The following is a 22,098-nucleotide window of genomic DNA, read 5'->3' as shown; positions in this document are numbered from 1 at the left end:
CTTCACGTCCCCCCCTGTACGGTGACAGCAACGACCTGTGAAACACTGGGTGCAATTTCATGTGGTTGGGTAACCGGAGTTTGAAAGCCACTGGGTTGACCTGCTGAATGACCTCAAAGGGTCCCAATCTCTTGGGTCTTAATTTTTTACAACCCCCTTTGAACGGCAACCCTTGGGTTGACAGCCACACCTGATCCCCCACCCTTATGGTTTCACCTTCCCTTCTGTTCTTGTCTGCCTGCTTCTTATATTGAGCCTTGGCCCTTTCTAAGTTGAGCTGGAGCTGACGATGGATCGCTTCCATCTCCTCTACAAAATGTTCGGCCGCTGGGACGCTCCATCTCTCGCCTCCCTCCCCTGGAAAAGCCCTGGGGTGACACCCGTAATTAGCCAAAAAGGGGCTCATGCCTGTGGACACATTCTCCGCATTGTTGTAGGCAAATTCTGCCAGCGCCAACTTTTCGACCCAATCGTTCTCTCTGTCATTGACATAACACCTCAGATATTGTTGGAGGATGCCATTTGCTCTTTCCGCCTGCCCGTTGGTTTCAGGGTGCCGGGCAGTCGAAAAATTGACTTCCACGTGCAGTAAGCTCATGAGCTTCCTCCAGAACCTGGAAGTAAATTGTTTGCCGCGGTCTGAGATCACCCTCAAGGGGGCGCCGTGCAGCCTAAAGATGTGTTCTACAAACAACTTAGCTGTTTCTTCCGCTGTGACTGCATGTGAGCATGCTACAAAGTGGCACATCTTGGTTAACAGGTCTACTACTACCATGATGGCTGTTTTCCCCTTGGATTTTGGCAGATCCGTCATAAAATCTATTGATACCGCTTCCCAAGGCCGTTCTGGTGTGGGTAATAGTTCTAATAACCCTGCCGGCGCCCTTCGTTCCCCCTTGGCTCTCTGACATTGGTCACACCTTCTTACATACTCCTTTACATCTTCCCTCACCTTGGGCCACCAAAATTCCCTGGTAACCATCCACATGGTCTTGTGTTGTCCAAAATGTCCCGCTGTGGGGCTATCGTGCAACTGCTTGAGTACTCTTCCCCTCAATTCACCTCCTGGTATATACAGTGCCCCTTTGTAATACAATGCCCCATTTCTTTCTTCAAAACCTTCTGGACTTTCACCCTCTCCCCTGAGACCTCTGAGCTTATCCTGGGCATACTCATCATTTTCCGTTTCCTCTACCAGTTCTCGTCGCCCCACCAGCGCCGCCCCACACACCCAGCGGTCCTCAGGGATGACATGTCTTTCTTCGATTGCCCCCTCCCCCTCCAAATACTCTGGTTTGCGTGAGAGAGCGTCCGCCCTGACGTTTTCTGGTCCTGGCACATAACAAATTTCAAAGTGGAATTTGGAGAATTCCTGTGCCCATCTCACTTGTCGTTGGTTGAGTACTCGAGCCGTTCTCCAATACTCCAAATTCTTGTGGTCGGTGCACACTTGCACCTTGTGTTGTGCCCCAATTAACAAATGTCTCCACCTCCGGAACGCTTCGTGAATGGCGAGTAGCTCCCTGTCATACACTGTGTAGTTCCGCTCGGACTTATTCAGCTTCCTCGAGAAGAAGGCGCACGGTCTCCACTCCGACGTATTCCTTCCCGGTTGAAGAAGTACCGCCCCTACCGCCCGGTCAGACGCGTCTGTCTCCACTCTCATGGGTTTCCGTAAGTCCACATGCAGAAGTTGTTCTTCCGAGGCGAAAGCCCTTTTCAGTTCTTCAAATGCTCGCTCCGCCTCCGCCGTCCAAACAAATTTCTTCTTGCTACTGAGGCAGTCGGTGATGGGCGCCGTCAAGTGTGCAAAGTTCTTGATGAACTTCCGATAAAAGTTCCCAAACCCCAGGAATCTTTGCACATCCTTCTTGGTCTTCGGTGTTTTCCATTCCAGTACCGCTTGGACCTTGCCTGGATCCATGGCCAATCCTTTGTCTGACAAGCGGTACCCCAGGAATTCCACCTCCTTGGTATGAAACTGGCACTTCTCCAGTTTCACCCACAGCTGATTGGCTTGTAGCCGGCCCAACACTTCTCGAACGTCCCTCACATGCTGCTCTTCATCTTCCGAATACACCAACACGTCATCTAAAAAGGCCACACAATTCTTGTAGAGCAAAGGTCCCAAGACGTGGTTCATAAAACTTTGAAAACATGCTGAGCCTGCTTGGAGACCGAAGGGCATGACAAGGTATTCAAATGCTCCCAAAGGGGTGAACATGGTGGTCTTCCATTCATCCCCCTTCCTTATGCGTATCAGATTGTACGCCCCCCGCAGGTCCAGTTTTGTAAAAATCTTCCCCTTCCTCACCCTGGTCAGAATGTCATCGATCCGGGGCATAGGAAAAGCCAGGGGTTCCGACACGGCATTTAGGGCCCTGAAATCCACTACAAGTCTCGGCTTATCTGTGTTCTTTTTGTCCACAAAAAACACTGGACTGCCCCCCACCGCTCGTGACTCTCTGATGAAACCTCGCTTCAGGTTTTTGTCAATGAACTCCCTCAACTCCTGCATCTCCCTGTCTGACATGGCGTACAGCTTGCCCACTGGGAGTTGAGCCCCAGGGAGTAGGTTGATTTGACAGTCAAAGGGTCTATGCGGCGGCAGTTTGTCCGCTTCCCTTTCGCTAAATACGTTGCTCAGATCTGCGTATTGCGGAGGCACCTTCCCTTTATTCATTACCTCCATCCCGGCTAGGGTGAGTCTGGCTCCTCCTGGAACCTTCCCCTGCTTGCAGTGTTCTAGGCAATGCGCTGACCCAAAGGAGACCACCCTCTGATGCCAGCCCACTAGCGGATCGTGTAGCGCCAGCCAGCTCATCCCCAAAATGATGGGAGCTCCTCCCAAGGTGGCCACATTAAACGCTATCCTCTCGGTGTGCCTTGCCACCCTCATTATCATAGGGACTGTCTGTTGGTTCACTTCTCCTCCCAACAGCTCTCTGCCGTCAATCGTGGTCACCGGCAGGGGGTTACTTAAGGGGATGGTCTGTATCTGGTGCTCAGCTGCAAACTCCTTACTCATGAAATTACAGGAGCTGCCTGAATCCAAAAGCGCCTTGATCTGTAGTGGGTGTCCGTTTGGCAGCTCTAGCAACACCTCTATCACTAAAGCAGGTCTGGGAGGTTCTGGCGTGGGCACTTTCACTGCTTTTTGGCCTGGCTGCTGTGCCCCGACGGTGGCAGCCAGGCGTTGGCTTTTACTTGCTCCTTGCTTTCCTCCTCTTCTCCCCCAACAGCTCCTGCCATCCCTTGCCATTCCTTTCTTTGTGGACAGACTCTAGCAAAGTGTCCTGGCTGTTGGCAGAGATAACATTTCTTGGCGCTCTTTCCCTCCTTCTTCCGCCCTTCACTGAGGTTTGAAACTGCGCGCGCCCGCGCTGTACCAACTTCCATCGGCTCTGCCGGCGGGAAAGGCGGCTCTGGAATGTCTGGAATGCGGAGCTCCCTCCAACGTTCTCCTTTCCCTTCCCGCCTTTCCAAAGCCCTCACTTCCTGGCGCGCTCCTATGGCCAGCGCGGATTTAGTCAGCTGGTCCATAGACTCCGCCCTGGGGGCCCGGGAAAGTTCATCTTTAAGGGACGAAGAGAGCCCCTCTTCGAAAAGCATCTGAATGGGTTCCGCCGATAGGTCCCACCCCAATCTATGAATCAACATAGTAAACTCAGTCCAGTACTCACGGACAGACCGGCTCCCCTGTTTGCAAGCCAGTAACTGCCTTCGCACCACCCCCTGCTCAATGTCGCTGGAAAACATCAGGTCCATGGCACGAAAAAACTTCATCGTGTCCTTTAGGATATCGTTATTCGCTGCCATCAGGGGTCTAACCCAGTCCTTCGCCCCTGATTCGAGATGGCTAATTACAAAAGCCACTCGCGATTCCTCGTCGGGGAAGTCATCAAACTGCAGGTTGAGAGCGTATTGCATCTCTGTTCTAAAGGCATGATAGTTTCTGGGGTCCCCCCCGAATTTCTGCACCAATCCTGGCATCTTTCTGGTGAGCGGGGTGGTTTTCTCCTTCCCCTTTTCTGCATCCTGAGCCCTCCTCTCCTCCAGCCTCGCCGTTTGCAAGGCAAGCTGTATCTCCAACGCACTGTACCTTTCCTCCAGGCTTGGACCTCTTCCAGCTGCTCCTGCTCCTCCGGTTCCGGCTGGTTCGCTCATGATGCCTCTCCCTGTCACAAGCTAGCTTTCGGTGACTTTCGGATTGCTGTGATGGGATGATGAGCTGCTTGTGCGTAAACTGCAAGCCCCTCAGAGTTTGATCAAGTTTTCAAACCTCTGCCTGTGACGGAGCCCCTCCAGCATGGCTGCGTCAATCGCTAGCAGAATCCGAAAGTGGTTGCTTTCGGAATCGTTTCCAACATAAAAGCTCCTTAACGGAAACACGTCTTCTGGACTCTCGGCGTGACAGTTTCCGGCGAGGAATGGGTGTCCCTATAGGAGGTCCTGAAACCTCCCCGCTGTTTTCGCTGGAAGCGTCTCTGAGCCATTCCTCCGACTCCTCTTCCCTTGAAGTTCCTGCTCTCCCCCTACTGGTTCCCTCGTCCGCTGCTGCGTCTCTCTCAACCTCAGAGAGCCCTTGCACCTCCTGTCCTTCCGATGGCAGTTCCCTGACAAATAATTATTGAGATTTTTCTAATTATAACTTAAATATCCACAAAGTCTCCTGCAGACATTAATCGAAACAAGTCCAGGTATGTATTTTAGGGCACTGTTTTGTGAAGTGTTCTCTGCATTTCCGCCATGCTTTTTGAAACTCTTGTCTAGTGTGATCTCTCATTGCCTCTGTTCATCTAGCCAGTTCAATTTACTCTAACATTTTATCTTGCCATTCCTTTTGTGTTGGCACAAATTTCCAGTTTTTGGCAATTGGATCCTTGCTGCTCCTGTGGCATAGAGGAATAGTTTCTGATCTTCTCTTGCTATAGCTGTGTCTGTTATCCCTAGTAGAAAAGCTTCTGTATTTTTCATAAAGTTATACTTAAACATTTTTTTAAGCTTTTGATTTTTTCCACAGGTCCACCAAACATGTATAAATGTCCCCTCTGTTTTACCACACCTCCGGCACAGATTTGTTTTTGTCTTATACATTTTAGCTATTTTGGTAGGTGTTAAGTACCATCTAAGGGACGCGGATGGCGCTGTGGGTTAAACCACAGAGCCTAGGGCTTGCTGATCAGAAGGTCGGCGGTTCGAATCCCCGCGACGGGGTGAGCTCCTGTTGCTCGGTCCCTGCTCCTGCCAACCTAGCAGTTCGAAAGCACGCCAAAGTGCAAGTAGATAGGGCCAGATGACCTGGAAGCTGTACGCCGGCTCACTCAGCCAATAAAGCAAGATGAGCGCCGCAACCACAGAGTCAGCCACGACTGGACCTGATGGTCAGAGGTCCCTTTACCTTTAAGTAAGATATACGATATCTTTATTGTCATTGTCCCTTGCAGAACAATGAAATTGAAAAACTACATAAAAACTACATAAAACTACCACAAAACTACATAAAACTACATAAAAACTACATAAAACATTCAAAAAATCCTAAAAAACTCTAAAACCCCATTTTAAAATACATTATACTACAGAGACCCCTTATGCTGCGTTTAGAACCAGAATTGCATTAGCGTAGAAACTGTTTTTCAGGCGGCGAGTCCTGGCCTTTATAACCCTATACCTTCTTCCAGAAGGCAGAAGCTGAAAGAGATCATTTCCGGGGTGCATACTATCATGTGCTATCTCATCTTGATTAGATTTTCCCTCAATACTTCAAAGGGTGTAAATTTCCAGTTCTTTCTCCATAGTTCTTCCCATGCTGTTAAAGGGGGCACAGCAGTGCTGAGGCACGAGGAAGGAGAGCCCCATGCGTTCAAAAAAGAGTGGCCCAAATAATCAAGGGAATGGAGAGGCTCTCTTATGAGGAAAGCTTGCAGCATTTGGGACATCCCCAAACTTGGCCCTCCAGCTGTTTTGGCACTACAACTCATAGCTGTCAACCGTCCCTTATTTGGAGGGACAGTCCCTTATCCCAGCGCTGTGTCTCGCTGCTGTCCCTTATTGATGATGTCCCTTAAATTTCCCGGGTTTCAAAGGAAGCAGCTCCTCTCCCTCCATCCCTGCAGGCCAGGAAGGAGGGAGGCTCCAACTGTGCTGCTTGGCTGCCCAGCCCACCCCCCTCTGGCCTCCTCTCACCAGCCTTGGTCCCCGGGAGCCCCCCCCCCCCGGACTGGCGGGAGCCTTGGGCCCTTTCGCCGCCATCCTCCTCGCGGCCACTGAACTGAGCATCTCTGCCTGGGGTCTCCCCTCTGCCCGCCGCTCCCGCTAGGCTGTACTGCGGCTGCGCCACCGAAGGACCCAAATGAGATGGACAGCCTGGCATGGTCCATGAATTGAGAGGAGAGCGAGGGCAACCATAGAGAAAGCAGTTCAGAGAGAGGAGGAGGAGGAGGAGGAGGCGCGGGCAGGTGTTCCAAGGGCTAACCATAGAGGGGGAAAGCGGAGGAAGGACTGTAAGCGCTTCTCCCATAGATTTGTAGTGGTAGACTGGCATAGGTGGTCTGATCTGCGGGTTTACTTCGGGCGCTATTCCCCCCCCCTTCCTCCCGCCCCGCCTGATGGAACTGAGAGCTGCAGATGGAGCAAGAGAGAAAAGATACAGAACTGCAGCAGCATCTTCGCAGCTTGGACTTCGTTTTGCGCAAAAAAGTGGTTGCTGCTTGTAGTTATTTAATGGCAGTGTTTCATCAGCTGGTGTCTTGAGCAGCAACCTCTGGAAACGAAGGGCTAAAAACCGGTGCTGCTCTCCCAAATGATCTGGTCCCTTTTAACTTTGTACTTCAGCTGATTGACTAAAATCCCTTATTTTGGCTGCTGATCCCTTATTTCCGAGGCTGCTGGTCTCTTATTTTCCAAATCTGTAAATTGACAGTTATGCTACAACTCCCATCATCCCTGACCACTGGTCCGATCATCGAGGGATGATGGGAGTTGTAGTCCCAAAACATCTGGAGGGCTGAATTTGGGGATGCCTGCCTTAGAGGAAAATTTGTTGGATAGCTCAGTTGGTTATTTCACCGTCTACTCACATCCAGCTGTAATTTGCTGGCCACAAAGTTGAGCAGCGATGCACTGGTCCAGATAGCCCGCTCTCGCAGGTCGGCCTCCGAGGACTGTAGCCAAGGAGCCATCAGCTGTTGGGGAGGGAAAACGCAACAGAGAGAGAAAAATCTGCAGCCATCCGGTCTATTCACTTGTCTTCTCAAAGTACCAGAAAGTGCAGAGCACTCTAGTGTCAGTGTCCATGAGAAACATGTAATATACATTTTGAATGTGGGCCCATAAAAATTATCTAGGTGGAGCAGACACTGCATATACAGTGGACACGTGGGTTGTGATTCGGTGCTTCTGTGCATGCGCAAAGCGCGATTTAGCACTTCTGTGCATGCGTGACCGCCAAAACCCGGAAGTAACGGTGCTTCCAGGTTTCAGCAGTCCATAACCTGAAAAAGCGCAACCTGAAGCATCTGTAACCCAAGGTATGACTGTATAAAATATATAGAGGTTGAGCAGGAACTCCCACTTAGCCAGCAACCAAACCCATGGGCAGAAAGATTGAATCCTGACAGTCTGAAGATACTGTCCATGGAGGGGGCAGGTCAATTCTGTGTCCAGGGCAGCTGTTTATCAGCTCCATCTGGTACACAGGCTGAGACCCTCCCTGCCCGCAGACTGTCTCGCCAGAGTGGTGCATGCTCTGGTTATCTCCCGCTTGGACTACTGCAATGTGCTGTACGTGGGGCTGCCTTTGAAGGTGACCCGGAAACTGCAACTAATCCAGAATGTGGCAGCTAGACTGGTGACTAGGAGCGGCCGCCAAGACCATATAACACTGATCCTGAAAGACCTACATTGGCTCCCAGTATGTTTCCGAGCACAATTCAAAGTGTTGGTGCTGACCTTGAAAGCCCTAAACAGCCTTGGCCCAGTATACCCGAAAGAGCTTCTCCACCCCCATCATCCAGCCCGGACATTGAGCTCCAGCTCCAAGGGCCTTCTGGCGGTTTCCTCCCTGTGAGAAGTGAGGTTACAGGGAACCAGGCAGAGGGCCTTCTCGGTGGTGGCGCCCGCCCTGTGGAACGCCCTCCCGCCAGATGTCAAAGAAATAAACAACTATCTGACTTTTAGAAGAAATCTGAAGGCAGCCCTGTTTAGGGAAGCTTTTAATGTTTGATGTTTTATTCTGTTTTTAGCCTGTGGGGGCCGTCCAGAGTGGCTGGGGAAACCCAGCCAGATGGGCGGGGTATAAATAATAAATTATTATTATTACTCCTTTCCTCTTACCTGCAAGATCCTCTCCAGCTCCGAAGGAATTGGGTTCTCCACCATCAACTGCTGGAGCATCTCACTGAAGGTCTGGTATGTTCTGATGAAGAGGTTCTGGAGGAGGGGGTAGGAATGTTGAAGGAGACCAGTTCACTAAGGGCCCAGGAAAGGGTGACCTTGGAAACTAGGAGAGCTAAATGCCCTGCCTAGATTACTGCTCAGGACCACAAGGGTCATCTAGTCCAACCCCGTCCCTGCAATGCAGGAATCTTTTGCCCAAGGTGCGGCTTGAACCCATGACCGATGAGATGAAGAGTTTCGTACTCTACTGGCTGAGCTGGAAGTGTGGATTAGTTCCTTGTCAGGATCCAAGCCACAAACTTCTCACTGGAGCAGTGTGGGAACAGAGATGATAGATAGATAGATAGATAGATAGATAGATAGATAGATAGATAGATACATAGATAGATGATAAATAGATGATGATAGATAGATAGATAGATAGATAGATAGATAGATAGATAGATAGATATAGATAGATAGATCTGTAACATTACAATTTGTGGATATTCGATGAAGCCAAACATTGGAAGATTCAGGAAAGAGAAAAGTAAGCATTTCTTCATGCAGCGCACATACCGTATTTTTCGCCCTATAGGACGCAGTTTTCCCCCTCCAAAAATGAAGAGGAAATGTGTGTGCGTCCTATGGGGCGAATGCAGGCTTTCGCTGAAGCCTGGAGAGCGAGAGGCGTCGGTGCGCACCAACCCCTCTCGTTCTCCAGGCTTCAGGAAGACATCCGCAAGCCTTGGGAACCCGGCGGGAGTTCCCACGGGCTCGTAAGGCTTGCGGGCAGCAGCCTGCAGCCCAAAGCACGGGGCGCCCTCCGGAGGACGTCCCGTGCTTCGGGCAGGTGTCCGCAAGCCTTGCGCGCCTGGTGGGAGGTCCCGCCAGGCACGCAATGCTTGAGGCGGCAGCCTGCTCTGTGGGCTGGGGTCGGGGGAAGCTTGGGCTTTCCCCGCCCCAGTCCCGCGGCTCGGGGGGGGGGAATATATTTTTTTTATTCATTTCCCCCCCAAAAAACGAGGTACGTCCTATGGGCCAGTGCGCCTTATAGGGCGAAAAATACGGTAATGCCTGAATAGCTCAGCTGGTTACCAACACAGTGCTGAGAACGCTAAGGTTGCAGGTTCGATCTCTGTGTGGGACAGCTGCATATTCCTGCATTGCAGGGGGTTGGACTAGATGACCCTTGGGTCCCTTCCAACTCTACAATTCTATGATGGAATATTGGGCTGGCTGGGCTGGCGAGCTCCAGGATCTGGGGGGATTCTCATACATAAAACCCCTTCTTTATATCACGGCTGGATAAAAAGTCCACTAAACTGGGGTGGCTAAGCAATGTTGTTGGACTGCAGCTCCCATCATCCCTAGCCAGCACGTCCAATGGTCAAGGATGATGGGAACTGGAGTCCAGCAATATCTGAAGGGCCACAGGTTAGCTATGCCTGCTGCAAAACGGTCAAATTGCATTTCTTAGTACAGATAGTATTATATGATGTGCAGATATCTTTCCTATTCTACTTAATTCAAGAGGGTTCTGGAAGCTTCTCTATGTGAAAGAAACAAGCAGAAGGTTCATCATGATTTTTGGGTTATACATTCCGAGAAGCTGAGTACAGTGAGATTAAAATGGTTCTGTTATCTTTTTCTGACAAGGTCATGCTGGCTATAAAAGTAATGCCAGAAGGAGCCTGGCTTTCACGTTCTCTTTCTATCTCTCTTTCTGGTGTTGTGTTCTGTACACAGTATGCTTAGTGTTAAGGTTTAGTCTTGTTGTAAGTTACTCTGCGAGATGTGGGTGGCACTGTGGGTTAAACCACTGAGCCTCTTGGGCTTGCCGATCAGAAGGTCGGCAGTTCGAATCCCCGCGACGGGGTGAGCTCCCGTTGCTTGGTCCCTGCCCTGCTCCTGCCAACCTAGCAGTTCAAAAGCACGTCAAAGTGCAAGTAGGTAAATAGGTACTGCTCCGGCGGAAAGGTAAATGGCGTTTCCATGCGCTGCTCTGGTTTGCCAGAAGCGGCTTAGTCATGCTGGCTACATGACCCGGAAGCTGTACACCGGCTCCCTCAGCCAATAAAGCAAGATGAGCGCCGCAACCCCAGAATTGGTCACGACTGGACCTAATGGTCAGGGGTCCCTTTACCTTTAAGTTACTCTGCAATTCTATGATTTTATGATAGCTGCACTATGTGACTCGCTGCCATAGGCTACAGGAGGGAAGAAGGCTCTTGTGCTTGCAGGATCCTCATTGAAACATCTGGTTGGCCACTGAGACGGCAGGATGCTGGACTAGATGGGCCACTGGCCTGATCCAGCCGCCTCTCCTTACGTTCTAAGCCAGAGAGGAAGACAAAACTACCTTTGCATACTGGGCATTGGCAGAATTGGCCGCTCCTTCCTCTTGTCCCGCCTTCAGGGGTGAAAGAGCAAAGACGCTCTTGAAAAAGGTGCGGAGCAATATCCCCTTCTTGTAGGACCCCATCGTTTTTGTGACGTTCGCCTTGCTGGTGGAAGAAACGGGAGTCAGAGAATGGCATTTTGCCAGCTGGGGATGATGCGAGATGGAGTCTGAAAATTCTGGTGGGCATCTGGCTGGGGAATGACTCGCTCGTGTTACTTTTAAGATTTCATCCCAGCCTTTTGACCTATGATCTCACGGATTGACCCTTTTGTTTTTCTTCAAATCTGTAATTTTAGGACAATAATACAGAAAGACCTACCTTGGCTCCCAGTACATTTCTGAGCACAATTCAAAGTGTTGGTGATGACCTTTAAAGCCCTAATTGGCCTCAAAGGCCCAGTAGACCCGAAAGAGCATCTCCCCCCCCATCGTTCAGCCCAGACACTAAAGTCCAGCTCCGAGGGCCTTTTCCTTCCTGCAAGAAGTAAGGTTGCAGGGAACCAGGCAGAGGGCCTTCTCGGTGGTGGCTCCTGCCCTGTGGAACGCCCTCCCATCAGATGTCAAGGAAATAAACAACTATCTGACTTTTAGAAGACATCTGAAGACAGCCCTGCTTAGGGAAGTTTTTAATGTACGATGTTTTACTGTGTTTTTAGTGTTCTGTTGGGAGCCGCCCAGTGTGACTGGGGAAACCCAGCCAGATGGGTGGGGTATAAATAATAAATTATTATTATTATTATAGAAACAATAAAGGATTGCAACTGATTAGTTAGTTAGCATACATAGTTGCTGGACTTTTATTCCAGCCAGAAGTCACCAGAAGTCAATTCTGGCACCTCTTAGGTGGGCGCCATTGCCATTATAAGACAACAAGGGAAGTGTTCGTGATGAGTTCTGGCATCCCTTTTTTCCTAGAAAAAGGAACTGCAGAGTCCTGAGCAACAGGGTAACACAGAAGGACATTAAAAGATCTCACCTACCATTAAAAGCCCAAGAGAGCAGACGGGCAGTGCCTGGTGCCCAAAGGGTGGCAGAGATATATAGCTGTCAACATTTCCCTTTTTTTAAGGGAAATTCCCTTATTCCGAATAGGATTCCTCGCAAGAAAAGGGAAAAGTTGACAGCTATGTAGAGATGTGACCAAGCAAATTTCTCAGCGGAGAGTTTTCCATCTTTTGGGTGCCACCAAGGAGAAGGCCCTCTTCTCCAGCGGCTTCCTGCTAGATCTCAGAAGGCAGGGAAATTAGAAGACAGGTCTCTGAAGAACATATTTACTGAGGGATAGGTTCGAGTGGAAGAAAATGACCCTTTAGATAGTGCTGGGCCTAGCCTTCACCAATGTGGCAGCCTACAAATGTTTTGGACTACAATTCCCATGATCCTTGGCCATTGGCTATGACTGCTGGGGCTGATAGGAGTTGGAGGCCCAAGGGTATCTGGAGGGCGCCATGTTATATCTCCTCCTAATCTATGAGGCGCCACTTCGTTTGAAACCCTCGGCCACAAGTGTAAAACAGATTCCTTTTGAACAGTTGCCGCGGCGGGTCAGGAGTTAGAAGTCAACCCAGGAAGTGAGCTAAGGAATTGAATCTACCTCAAGTCAATAACGGTGGCCATAGCATGAAGACAGATGACGCTGGATTCTGGAAAATCTCTCTTAATCATCTCCTGTAAACGAGAAGTGGGATATCCTCAGTGAATGAGGTAGAAATCCTGCAAAACTCATCAACAGTGAGGTCAGCGTCGGTGCACAAGAGTGTGGCCTGACCACAAGATTGGTAACAGGAGGAACCTTAACTCCAGTTAAGGTACAAGGAGGGCTCTGCATGTACAGGAAAAAAGCAAGGGTTGAGTAAATATTTTCAAGAGTGGGGTCAGATTGGAAACAGGCAAACAAGCAAATAGAGAAACTCACTGTTAAGACTCCCACAACATCGGACGTAAAGTTATCCATAAAAAAATCGGTCATGTTGCTCCAGTTGATTGTCTTGCTGAGGATGGATAAGAACCTGAAAAAGCTTTTCTTCATGACATCTTCCTAAAGGAAATTGGGTGTGTGTGAGAGAGAAGTATTTATTATTATTATGGATTTATTGCAGACCTATCCTGCCTTTTTTCTTCAGGGAGCTTGGGGTGGAGCACAGGGTTCTCCCTCTGCTCTTTTAAGCCCCACAACAACCCTGTGAGGGAGGCCCCAAGGTCATAGACCCAGTGCGCTTCATGGCCCAGTGGAATTCGAACCCTGGTCTCCCACGTCCTAGTCCAACACTAACTGCTACACTACACTGGCTCTCTTTGTCTGTTCCCATGGAGGAGAAAGTAGACAGTGTATAAAGATGGGGGATCTTTTGGATCCAGAATGGGGGTCAGATGGGGAGCCCCCTGGAGGCCGGATTGGATGCTTAGGCTGGCAGTTGATAACCCTACATTGTGGTTGAGAGAGAGAGAGAGAGAGAGAGAGAGAGAGAGAGAGAGAGAGAGAAGGAGCGTCTCCACCCCCTATTATTCAGCCTGAGGTCCAACTCCAAGGGCCTTCTGGCAGTTCCCTCCCTGCGAGAAGCGAGGTTACAGGGAAGCAGGCACAGGGCCTTCTCGGTGGTGGCGCCCGCCCTGTGGAATGCCCTCATCATCAGAAGTCAAGGAAATAAACAACTACCTGACTTTTAGAAGACTTCTGAAGGCAGCCCTGCTTAGGGAAGTTTGTAATGTTTGATGTTTTGTCGCTTTTTAAATTATTGTTATGGGTGTTCTGTTGGGAACCGCCCAGAGTGGCTGGGGAAACCCAGCCAGGTGGGCGGGGTATAAATAATCAAATTTTGTTATTATATTATTATTATTGATATCTCACCTTTTCCCCAGTCCAGGACTCAAAGCAGCTTACACAAATTAAAAGGACAGAGGTAAAATACACACAGCTAAGAACATATAAAAGATAATGGTTAAAAAGTAAAAAGGGAACCCGAGGGTCATCTAGTCCATCCCCGTGCAATGCTGGGATCTCAGCTAAAGCATCCATGACAGACGGCCATCCAAACTCTGCTTGAAAGCAATCCAAGGAAGGAGAGCCCATCATGTCCTGAGAGAGTCCATTCTACTGCCTCCAGCCTTCTGCCTCCCCTAACACCTTGGAGCCTGGGCCGGCACGTATGGGACAGGACGGTCCCTCAGATAGCCTGTTCCTAAGTCGTGCCCCCATACCTCTTTTTTACTGTTGAAGTAATCTATGGTGCTCCTCCAGGAGTTCAACAGGAGCTCAGGCTCCTGAGCAGAACCAGGGTTCTCGCTTTCTTCCCAGATGGTTGCCATAGCAGAGAGATCAGGGACTAAAAGCGCCGGGGAAGAAGAGAGAAAGGAGAAATCAATCACAGTGGTACCTCGGGTTACATGCGCTTCAGGTTACAGACTCCGCCGACCCAGAAATAGTACCTCGGGTTAAGAACTTTGTTTCAGGATGAGAACAGAAATCGTGCTCCGGCAGCGCGGCAGCAGCAGGAGGCCCCATTAGGTAAAGTGGTGCTTCAGGTTAAGAACAGTTTCAGGTTAAGAACGGGTCTCCGGAACGAATTAAGTTCTTAACCCGAGGTACCACTGTGGTGCTTCAGGTTAAGAACAGTTTCAGGTTAAGAAGGGGCCTCCGGAACGAATTAAGTTCTTAACCCGAGGTACCACTGTACAGGAACAGGTTACTTCTGGGTTTCGGCAGTCGCGCATGCGCAGAAGCGCTAAATCGCGCTTTGCGCAGAACTGTAACCCGCGCATGCGCAGATGCGCCACTGAGGGTTGCGGACGCTGAGGGTTGCGAACGTGCATCCCGCATTGATCACGTTCGCAACCTGAGCATCCACTGTACTCTCCTAATGGGGATTCAGGGGCCCTTGAGGAATAAGGATCTAACAGCTTTCTCCAGAGGTAGTTTGCCTGTAGCAGGGGTGGGCCAAATGCGGGGGCCAAATTCAGCCTGCTTGGCACCTCTCCCGGGCCTGCAGGACTTTCTCCAGGCCACCCGCCCCCCTTCTCTCTAGGTCACCTGCCCCGGATGGAGAATAGAGGGGAGTGAAATCAGCCTATGCTGCAAAGCTAAGCATCTTGTTCACTGCCCCGCCCACTTTTGCCTCTGGCCCCGCCCACCAATGGCAAGTGGCCCCCAGAAGGGAGGGCAGCCCTCAGTCCGCAAAAGATCTCCCAGCCTTGGCCTTCAGGATCCATGAAGGCTTTCCTCAACTTCTGTGCGTGCATGTGATATAGAATTAAGAATTTGGGGTGCTGGCTGATGCCAGTCTACCAGAGAAGCGTGTGAGGAGGTCTGAGCAGTGCCGGATTTACATATAAGCTAAACAAGTTATATCTTAGGGCCCCACTCTCTTGGGGGCCTCCAAAAAATTTAAAAGGGAAAAAACCTGGATGTACATTTCCAAAATATAAGATAAAAAACAAATTACTTTGATAAAATACATATTTATCAAACACCTATTAGGTCCATAAATTGCCATATAGCATATATTCAACACAAAAAACAGCGACAATTTGTTGTGGACAAAGGACAGCTGGACATATATAAAGGGCTCCATTACCTTCAGTAGCTTAGGGCCTCATCAAACCTAAATCCAGCCCTGGGTCTGAGTTGCACTGAGCTGGTTGCTGCAGCTCAGACCACATGGCTCTTACAAGCCACACTTGAATTCCTATACCAGTAATTTGGGAACTCTCACCAGTGTAACTAAGCCAGGTTTTACTGTCTGTGCAACTTTTCTGAATGGATGTGTGGAAAAGCATATGAACCTGTCCTTTGAAGAGTTTGTAAGTAAACCCATTTTTAACTGACCAAACCTGTGGTCTTTTCCTAAGCTTGGGGCAGCAGCGACTGTTCGGTTACTCACAAAGGCATATTTTAAAGGCCTAACAGCCGATATTGCTGCCTATTTCACTTTGCTGCATATTATAAATCTCTACTGGGATTCCCTCACCAAAGAGCACTAACTAGCCCCAAACCTGGAACTTGGCATCTAGGATTTATCCTTTAATATGTATTTATTTTTCCTCGCATCCACAATTCCAACGCAATCTGAGCCGCTGAGACCTTGCTTTACCTGAAGTCATGGTTTTTCGTCGCCTCGTCTTTTCTTTCTTTCCCTTCCGGTAGATTTTCTTGAGGCATCGAAGCAGCGGCCCGCTTTCATCCGTGATAGACTCGGTTGAGTCATCTTGCAAGTCCCCTTGGCTCAGATCTGTCCCGCTCTGGCTACCCAGAAAAATTTCAGACTCTTCCCACCCCAGGGGGGAAGACCCTCGGAAGATGTCATCTTCATAGTCTCCCAGGTAGCTGCTCAAATCCATTCTGTAACAGACAGGAAGAAGGGACACCTCAGGTTTTGTTTATAGAAACAAAAGGTAAGGTAAAGGTAAAGGAATAGAACAGAACAGAATAGAATTTATTATTTATACCCCACCCACCTGGCTGGGTTTCCCCAGCCACTCTGGGCAGCTTCCAACAAAGTATTAAAATACAGTGGTCTGTTAAACATTAAAAGCTTCCCTAAAGAGGGCTGCCTTCAGATGCCTTCAAAAAGTCTGGTAGTTGTTCTTCTCTTTGACATCTGGTGGGAGGGCGTTCCACAGGGCGGGTGCCACTACCAAAAAGGCCCTCTGCCTGGTTCCCTGTAACCTCACTTCTCGCAGCGAGGGAACCGCCAGAAGGCCCTCAGAGCTGGACCTCAGTGTCCGGGCAGAACGATGGAGGTGGAGACGCTCCTTCAGGTATACTGGACTGAGGCTGTTTAGGGCTTTCAAGGTCAGCACCAACACTTTGAATTGTGCTTGGAAACGTACTGGGAGCCAATGTAGGTCTTTTGGCAGCCGCTCCCAGTCACCAGTCTAGCTGCCACATTCTGGATTAGTTGTAGTTTGCGGGTCACCTTCAAAGGTAGCCCCACACAGAGCACATGGCAGTAGTCCAAGCGAGAGATAACCAGAGCATGCACCACTCTGGCGAGACAGTCTGCGGGCAGGGAGGGTCTCATCCTGCGTACCAGATGGAGCTGATAAACAGCTGCCCTGGACACAGAATTGACCTGCACCTCCATGGACAGCCGTGAGTCCAAAATGACCCTGCGCACCTGGTCCTTCAGGGGCACAGTTACTCCATTCAGGACCAGGGAGTCCTCCACACCCACCCGCTCTGTCCCCCCAAAAACAGTACTTTTGTCTTGTCAGGATTCAACCTCAATCTGTTAGCTGCCATCCATCCTCCAACCGCCTCCAGGCACTCACAGAGGACCTTCACCGCCTTCACTGGTTCTGATTTGAAAGAGAGGTAGAGCTGGGACAGAGTGACGGGAGCTCACTCCGTCGCGGGGATTCAAACCGCCAACCTTCCGATCGGCAAGCCCAAGAGGCTCAGTGCTTTAGATCGCAGCTAGGCTGTCCTGTTAGAGCTTTTCATTTGGCGGCCCTCCTTATTAGGGTCATCCATGGAACTCACCCCCACTGGAAGCAGTGATGGCTTTAAAAGAGGACTGAAGAAATTCATGAAGGATAAGGCTACCAATGGCTGCTAGCTGCAATAGCTATGCTCTGCCTCTACAGCTGGAAGCAGCAATGATTCTGAATCCCTGCTGCTGGAAACCACAGGAAGGGAGATAATTGCTTTTGTGCTCAGAACCTGCTTGCAGGTTCCCCGAAAGAGACCAATGAGAGGACAGGTTGATGGACTAAATGGGCCACTGGCCTGATCCAGACAGACTCTTCTGATGTTGTTATGCCATTCAGGGACCCCATTATTATAGCTTACGCAAACATATATGGGCAGGAGCTTCTCAAATATATATAAAAATCACAGTCCTAGTTATGGATGCAAAGGATGCAGGAGAAAACTGGTTCCGTTTGCATTTTAATATGACCCTGCCCAATTTGCTCTTCCTGAAACTATACACCAACCGAAACCTGTGGAAATTCTCCGTTCTCCCAATCTATTCTTGCGATGCAGCTCTTCAAACAAAATTTGGGCACAGCGATGTATATATTAGGCGAGAGCGTGCCTAAAAACACGTAAACTCATGAAAACTACATACAAAATGCATTGTATTTCTTACAAAAAGGTGCCCTTTTTTGGCAAAAAGCACATACAAAAATGTGTATATTGTGAGAAGTTTTTATGAAATTTAAAGCTTCCTGCATCTGTAATGTGGATGCTGCTGGCGAGCTGGTGGTGGTTGAAAGCAAGAGGGTAAAATAATGATTCCATCATTATTTAGAATCATAGAATCATAGAGTTGGAATCATAGAATCATAGAGTTGCAATGGAACCCCATTCCAACCTCCTTCCAATGCAGGAATCTCAGCTAAAGCATCCATGACAGATGGCCCTCCAACCTCTGCCTGGAAGCCTCCCGGGAAGGAGAGGGTCCTAATTTATCTGTGTTGTAGATGCACTGTGTGACTTCACCTTTCCTAACGAACTGAGATGATGCAAGCAGCTTATTCCTCCAGAAAAAAAGGACCACAGATCTGTAGCACTTACTGTCTGGCTGAGAGGAGATTTGATCTTCGGTTCACTCCAAGCAAGCAGCTCAAGAGGCAAAACTCAGCCTTACATCGCAACAAGGGCAACTAGTGCTGGGGAAGGGGGGGGGAGATTCACTGGGTGGAGGGTTTACACTGCAGCTGGGTGGGGTCACCCGGGAAACCGCAGGGCAGAGTTGCTATGAAAACACACAGGTAATAAAGGGTGGACCAAGGTGACCCGGCGATGTGGTCCCTGGGCTCACGAAGCTTTTCTCAATGTTGAGTTCAGGTGAGTTTATAAAATTAGGGATGGATTGGAGAAAGGGGATAGAGAAAAGGTTTTCCTCCCACTCTCATCATGCTACAACTCATGGTCGGAAGATTTCAGGGCAGATAAAAGAAAGTACTACTGTACTTGTTAAACCACAGGTAGGCAAACTAAGACCCGGGGGCCGGATGCGGCCCAATCGCCTTCTAAATCTGGCCCGCAGACGGTCCGGGAATCAGCATGTTTTTACATGAGTAGAATGTGCCCTTTTATTTAAAATGCTTCTCTGGGTTATTTGTAAGGCCTGCCTGGTGTTTTTACATGAGCAGAATGTGTGCTTTTAGGGACCGAGCAATGGGAGCTCACCCTGTTGCGGGGATTCGAACTGCCGACTTTCTGGTTGACAAGTCCTAGGCTCTGTGGTTTAACAGAGCTTGCAGGGCAGCAGCTGAAGAAGGAGCAAAAAGGGTTTTCTTGTGTGTGTGTTTCTTTGTGGCTGATTAGCTGCTCTCCCTGTGCAAAGGTCAGAGGGGGCAGGGTTTCTGTTTCTGTTCTGTCGTGTAGTGGTGATAGGGGATTCCCTACTGAGAGGAACAGAAGTAGTGATCTGTGGGCCTGACAAGATGTCTCGGGAAGTGTGCTGTCTCCCCGGGGCTAAGATCCAAGATGTAACTGAACGACTGCAAGGAATCATAAAACCCACTGACAAATACCCCTTCCTCTTGGTTCATGTGGGAACCAATGACACTGCAAGCAATAGCCTCCAGAAGATCAAAAGAGACTACGAGGCTCTGGGCAGGAAATTGAAGCAATTAAATGCACAAATTGTCATCTCATCTGTCCTCCCAGTTGAACGACGTGGCCCAGGGAGAGAGGGAAAAATAGTGGAAGTGAACAGCTGGCTTCGCAAATGGTGTGAACAGGAACGGTTTGGATTCTTAGATCACGGACTGCAGTTTCTTGAAGATGGACTTCTGGCAAGCGATGGGCTGCACCTCACAACGGTTGGGAGGAATGTTTTTGCCAAAAATCTCAGAAACCTCATCAAGAGGGCTTTAAACTGACTAATGTGGGGGAGGGAGACAGTGCTCCTGAAGGTAGGAGTCTATCAATTGATGAAGATGATCATCCAAATATCATAGACCAAATGGAGCAAACAGCACGCAGACCTAGTGGTGGGAGGAAAAAATCCTTAAATAAGAGACACGGGGGAATGATTAATGGACTTCAATGTCTGTACACTAATGCGCAAAGCATGGGAAATAAACAAGATGAGCTTGAGCTCTTGGTACAACAAACTAAATATGACATAATAGGCATCACTGAAACCTGGTGGGATAAGTCCCACGATTGGAATGTAATAATGGAGGGATACAATCTATTTCAGAGAAACAGACCAGGCAAGAAAGGAGGAGGAGTGGCGTTATATGTCAGGGATGTGTATACCTGTGAAGAGATCCAAGATTTAGAACCTCAAAGCCAAAGTGAGAGCATTTGGGCCAAAATTAAGGGACAGAAGAATAACAGTGACCTCATTGTGGGAGTTTACTATAGATCCCCAAGTCAAACGGAGGACATAGATGATGCCTTCCTGGAACAGATGGCCAAGCATGCAAAAGGAAGGGAGATAGTAGCAATTACCCGGATATTTGTTGGATGTCAAACTCAGCCAAGAGCATAAGGGCAAACAGATTCCTCACTGGCCTTGCAGACAACTTCATTGTCCAGAAAGTGGGAGAAGCAACAAGAGGAACAGCCATTTTAGATCTGGTCCTAACCAATGTTGATGACCTGGTTAGTGGGGTAGAAGTGGAAGGATCATTAGGCGCGAGTGATCATGCTCTTCTGAAGTTTACTATACAGCGGAAAGGAGCAGCCAAGCATACTAGGACTCAATTTTTTGACTTTAAGAAAGCCAACTTCATAAAACTTAGGGAAGTGCTGGTTGAGATCCCATGGACAGTAATGCTAAAAGGAAAGGGAGTTCATGATGGCTGGGAGTTTGTTAAGAGGGAGATAGTAAAAGCACAACTTCAGGCAATACCAATGAGATGGAAACATGGAAGGTGCCTAAAGAAGCTAGGGTGGCTATCTAAAGAACTTTTAACTGAGTTAAGATTAAAAAAGGATGTGTACAAAAAATGGAAAAGGGGGGAAACCACCAAAGAGGAATTCAAACAAATAGCCAGCATGTGTAGACACAAAGTCAGAAAAGCTAAAGCACAGAATGAACTCAGGCTTGCTAGAGAGGTTAAAAGCAACAAAAAAGGCTTTTATGGGTATGTTCGTAGCAAAAGGAAGAACAAAGAAACAGTGAGGTCACTCAGAGGAGAAGATGGTGAAATGCAAACAGGGGACACAGAAAGGGCTGAACTCCTCAATGCCTTCTTTGCCTCAGTCTACTCCCATAAAGAAAACAATGCCCGACCTGAAGAATTTGGAGCAAATGATTCAGCAGAGAAAACACAGCCCAGAATAACTAAGGAGATAGTACAAGAATACTTGGCTAGTCTAGATGTATTCAAGTCTCCAGGACCAGATGAACTGCATCCAAGAGTATTAAAAGAACTGGCAGATGTGATCTCAGAACCACTGGCAGTCATCTTTGAGAATTCCTGGAGAACAGGCGAAGTCCCGGCAGACTGGAGGAGGGCAAATGTTGTCCCTATTTTCAAAAAGGGGAAAAGAGAGGACCCAAATAATTACCGCCCAGTCAGTCTGACATCAATACCAGGGAAGATTCTGGAGCAGATCATTAAGCAAACAGTCTGTGAGCACCTAGAAAGGAATGCTGTGATCACCAATAGTCAGCATGGATTTCTGAAAAATAAGTAATGTCACACTAACCTGATCTCGTTTTTTGACAGAATTACAAGCCTGGTAGATGAAGGGAACGCAGTGGATGTAGCCTACCTTGATTTCAGCAAGGCATTTGACAAGGTGCCCCATGATATTCTTGTAAAGAAGCTGGTAAAATGCGGTCTTGACAATGCTACCACTCAGTGGATTTGTAACTGGCTGACTGACCGGACCCAAAGGGTGCTCATCAATGGTTCCTCTTCATCCTGGAGAAGAGTGACTAGTGGGGTGCCACAGGGTTCTGTCTTGGGCCCGGTCTTATTCAACATCTTTATCAACGACTTGGATGATGGACTCAAGGGCATCCTGATCAAATTTGCAGATGACACCAAACTGGGAGGGGTGGCTAACACCCCAGAGGACAGGATCACACTTCAAAACGATCTTGACAGATTAGAGAACTGGGCCAAAACAAACAAGATGAATTTTAACATGGAGAAATGTAAAGTATTGCACTTGGGCAAAAAAAATGAGAGGCACAAATACAAGATGGGTGACACCTGGCTTGAGAGCAGTACATGTGAAAAGGATCTAGGAGTCTTGGTTGACCACAAACTTGACATGAGACAACAGTGTGATGTGGCAGCTAAAAAAGCCAATGCAATTCTGGGCTGCATCAATAGGAGTATAGCATCTAGATCAAGGGAAGTAATAGTGCCACTGTATTCTGCTCTGGCCAGACCTCATC

The 22,098-nt window shown here is 48.8% G+C and overlaps 2 protein-coding genes across 5 annotated transcripts in view; both read right to left on the bottom strand.

The window, feature by feature from the left end:
* The window catches only part of LOC310676834 (tigger transposable element-derived protein 1-like), a gene marked incomplete at its 3' end in the record, with an annotated part of 1,439,559 nt that overhangs the window by 202,398 nt on the left and 1,215,063 nt on the right, over window positions 1-22,098 (bottom strand). The gene's annotated exons all lie outside the window — the stretch shown is intronic.
* The window catches only part of LOC310675500 (maestro heat-like repeat-containing protein family member 7), a 66,923-nt gene that overhangs the window by 36,740 nt on the left and 8,085 nt on the right, over window positions 1-22,098 (bottom strand). For 2 of the 4 annotated variants that reach the window (XR_014510175.1, XM_083436229.1), the window contains exons 1-8: window positions 18,300-18,434; window positions 15,871-16,118; window positions 13,982-14,106; window positions 12,699-12,821; window positions 12,378-12,451; window positions 10,742-10,886; window positions 8,338-8,433; window positions 7,083-7,187 (exon numbers count right to left, since the gene is read on the bottom strand). Coding sequence is in view for 3 of the 4 variants with exons in the window: in XM_083436229.1 (XP_083292355.1) it covers window positions 7,083-7,187; window positions 8,338-8,433; window positions 10,742-10,886; window positions 12,378-12,451; window positions 12,699-12,821; window positions 13,982-14,106; window positions 15,871-16,117 (915 nt within the window). In the remaining variant the exon portion in view is untranslated. Of the gene's footprint in view, window positions 1-7,082; window positions 7,188-8,337; window positions 8,434-10,741; window positions 10,887-12,377; window positions 12,452-12,698; window positions 12,822-13,981; window positions 14,107-15,870; window positions 16,119-18,299; window positions 18,435-22,098 lie in introns of those variants that run through there. The other 2 variants (XM_083436228.1, XM_083436230.1) reach the window with 2 other exon arrangements.

This window comes from Podarcis tiliguerta (genome assembly GCF_965153285.1).
Source record: "Podarcis tiliguerta genome assembly, chromosome: 4".
Lineage (NCBI taxonomy): Eukaryota > Metazoa > Chordata > Lepidosauria > Squamata > Lacertidae > Podarcis > Podarcis tiliguerta.
This window is presented reverse-complemented; position numbering and strand designations above follow the sequence as displayed.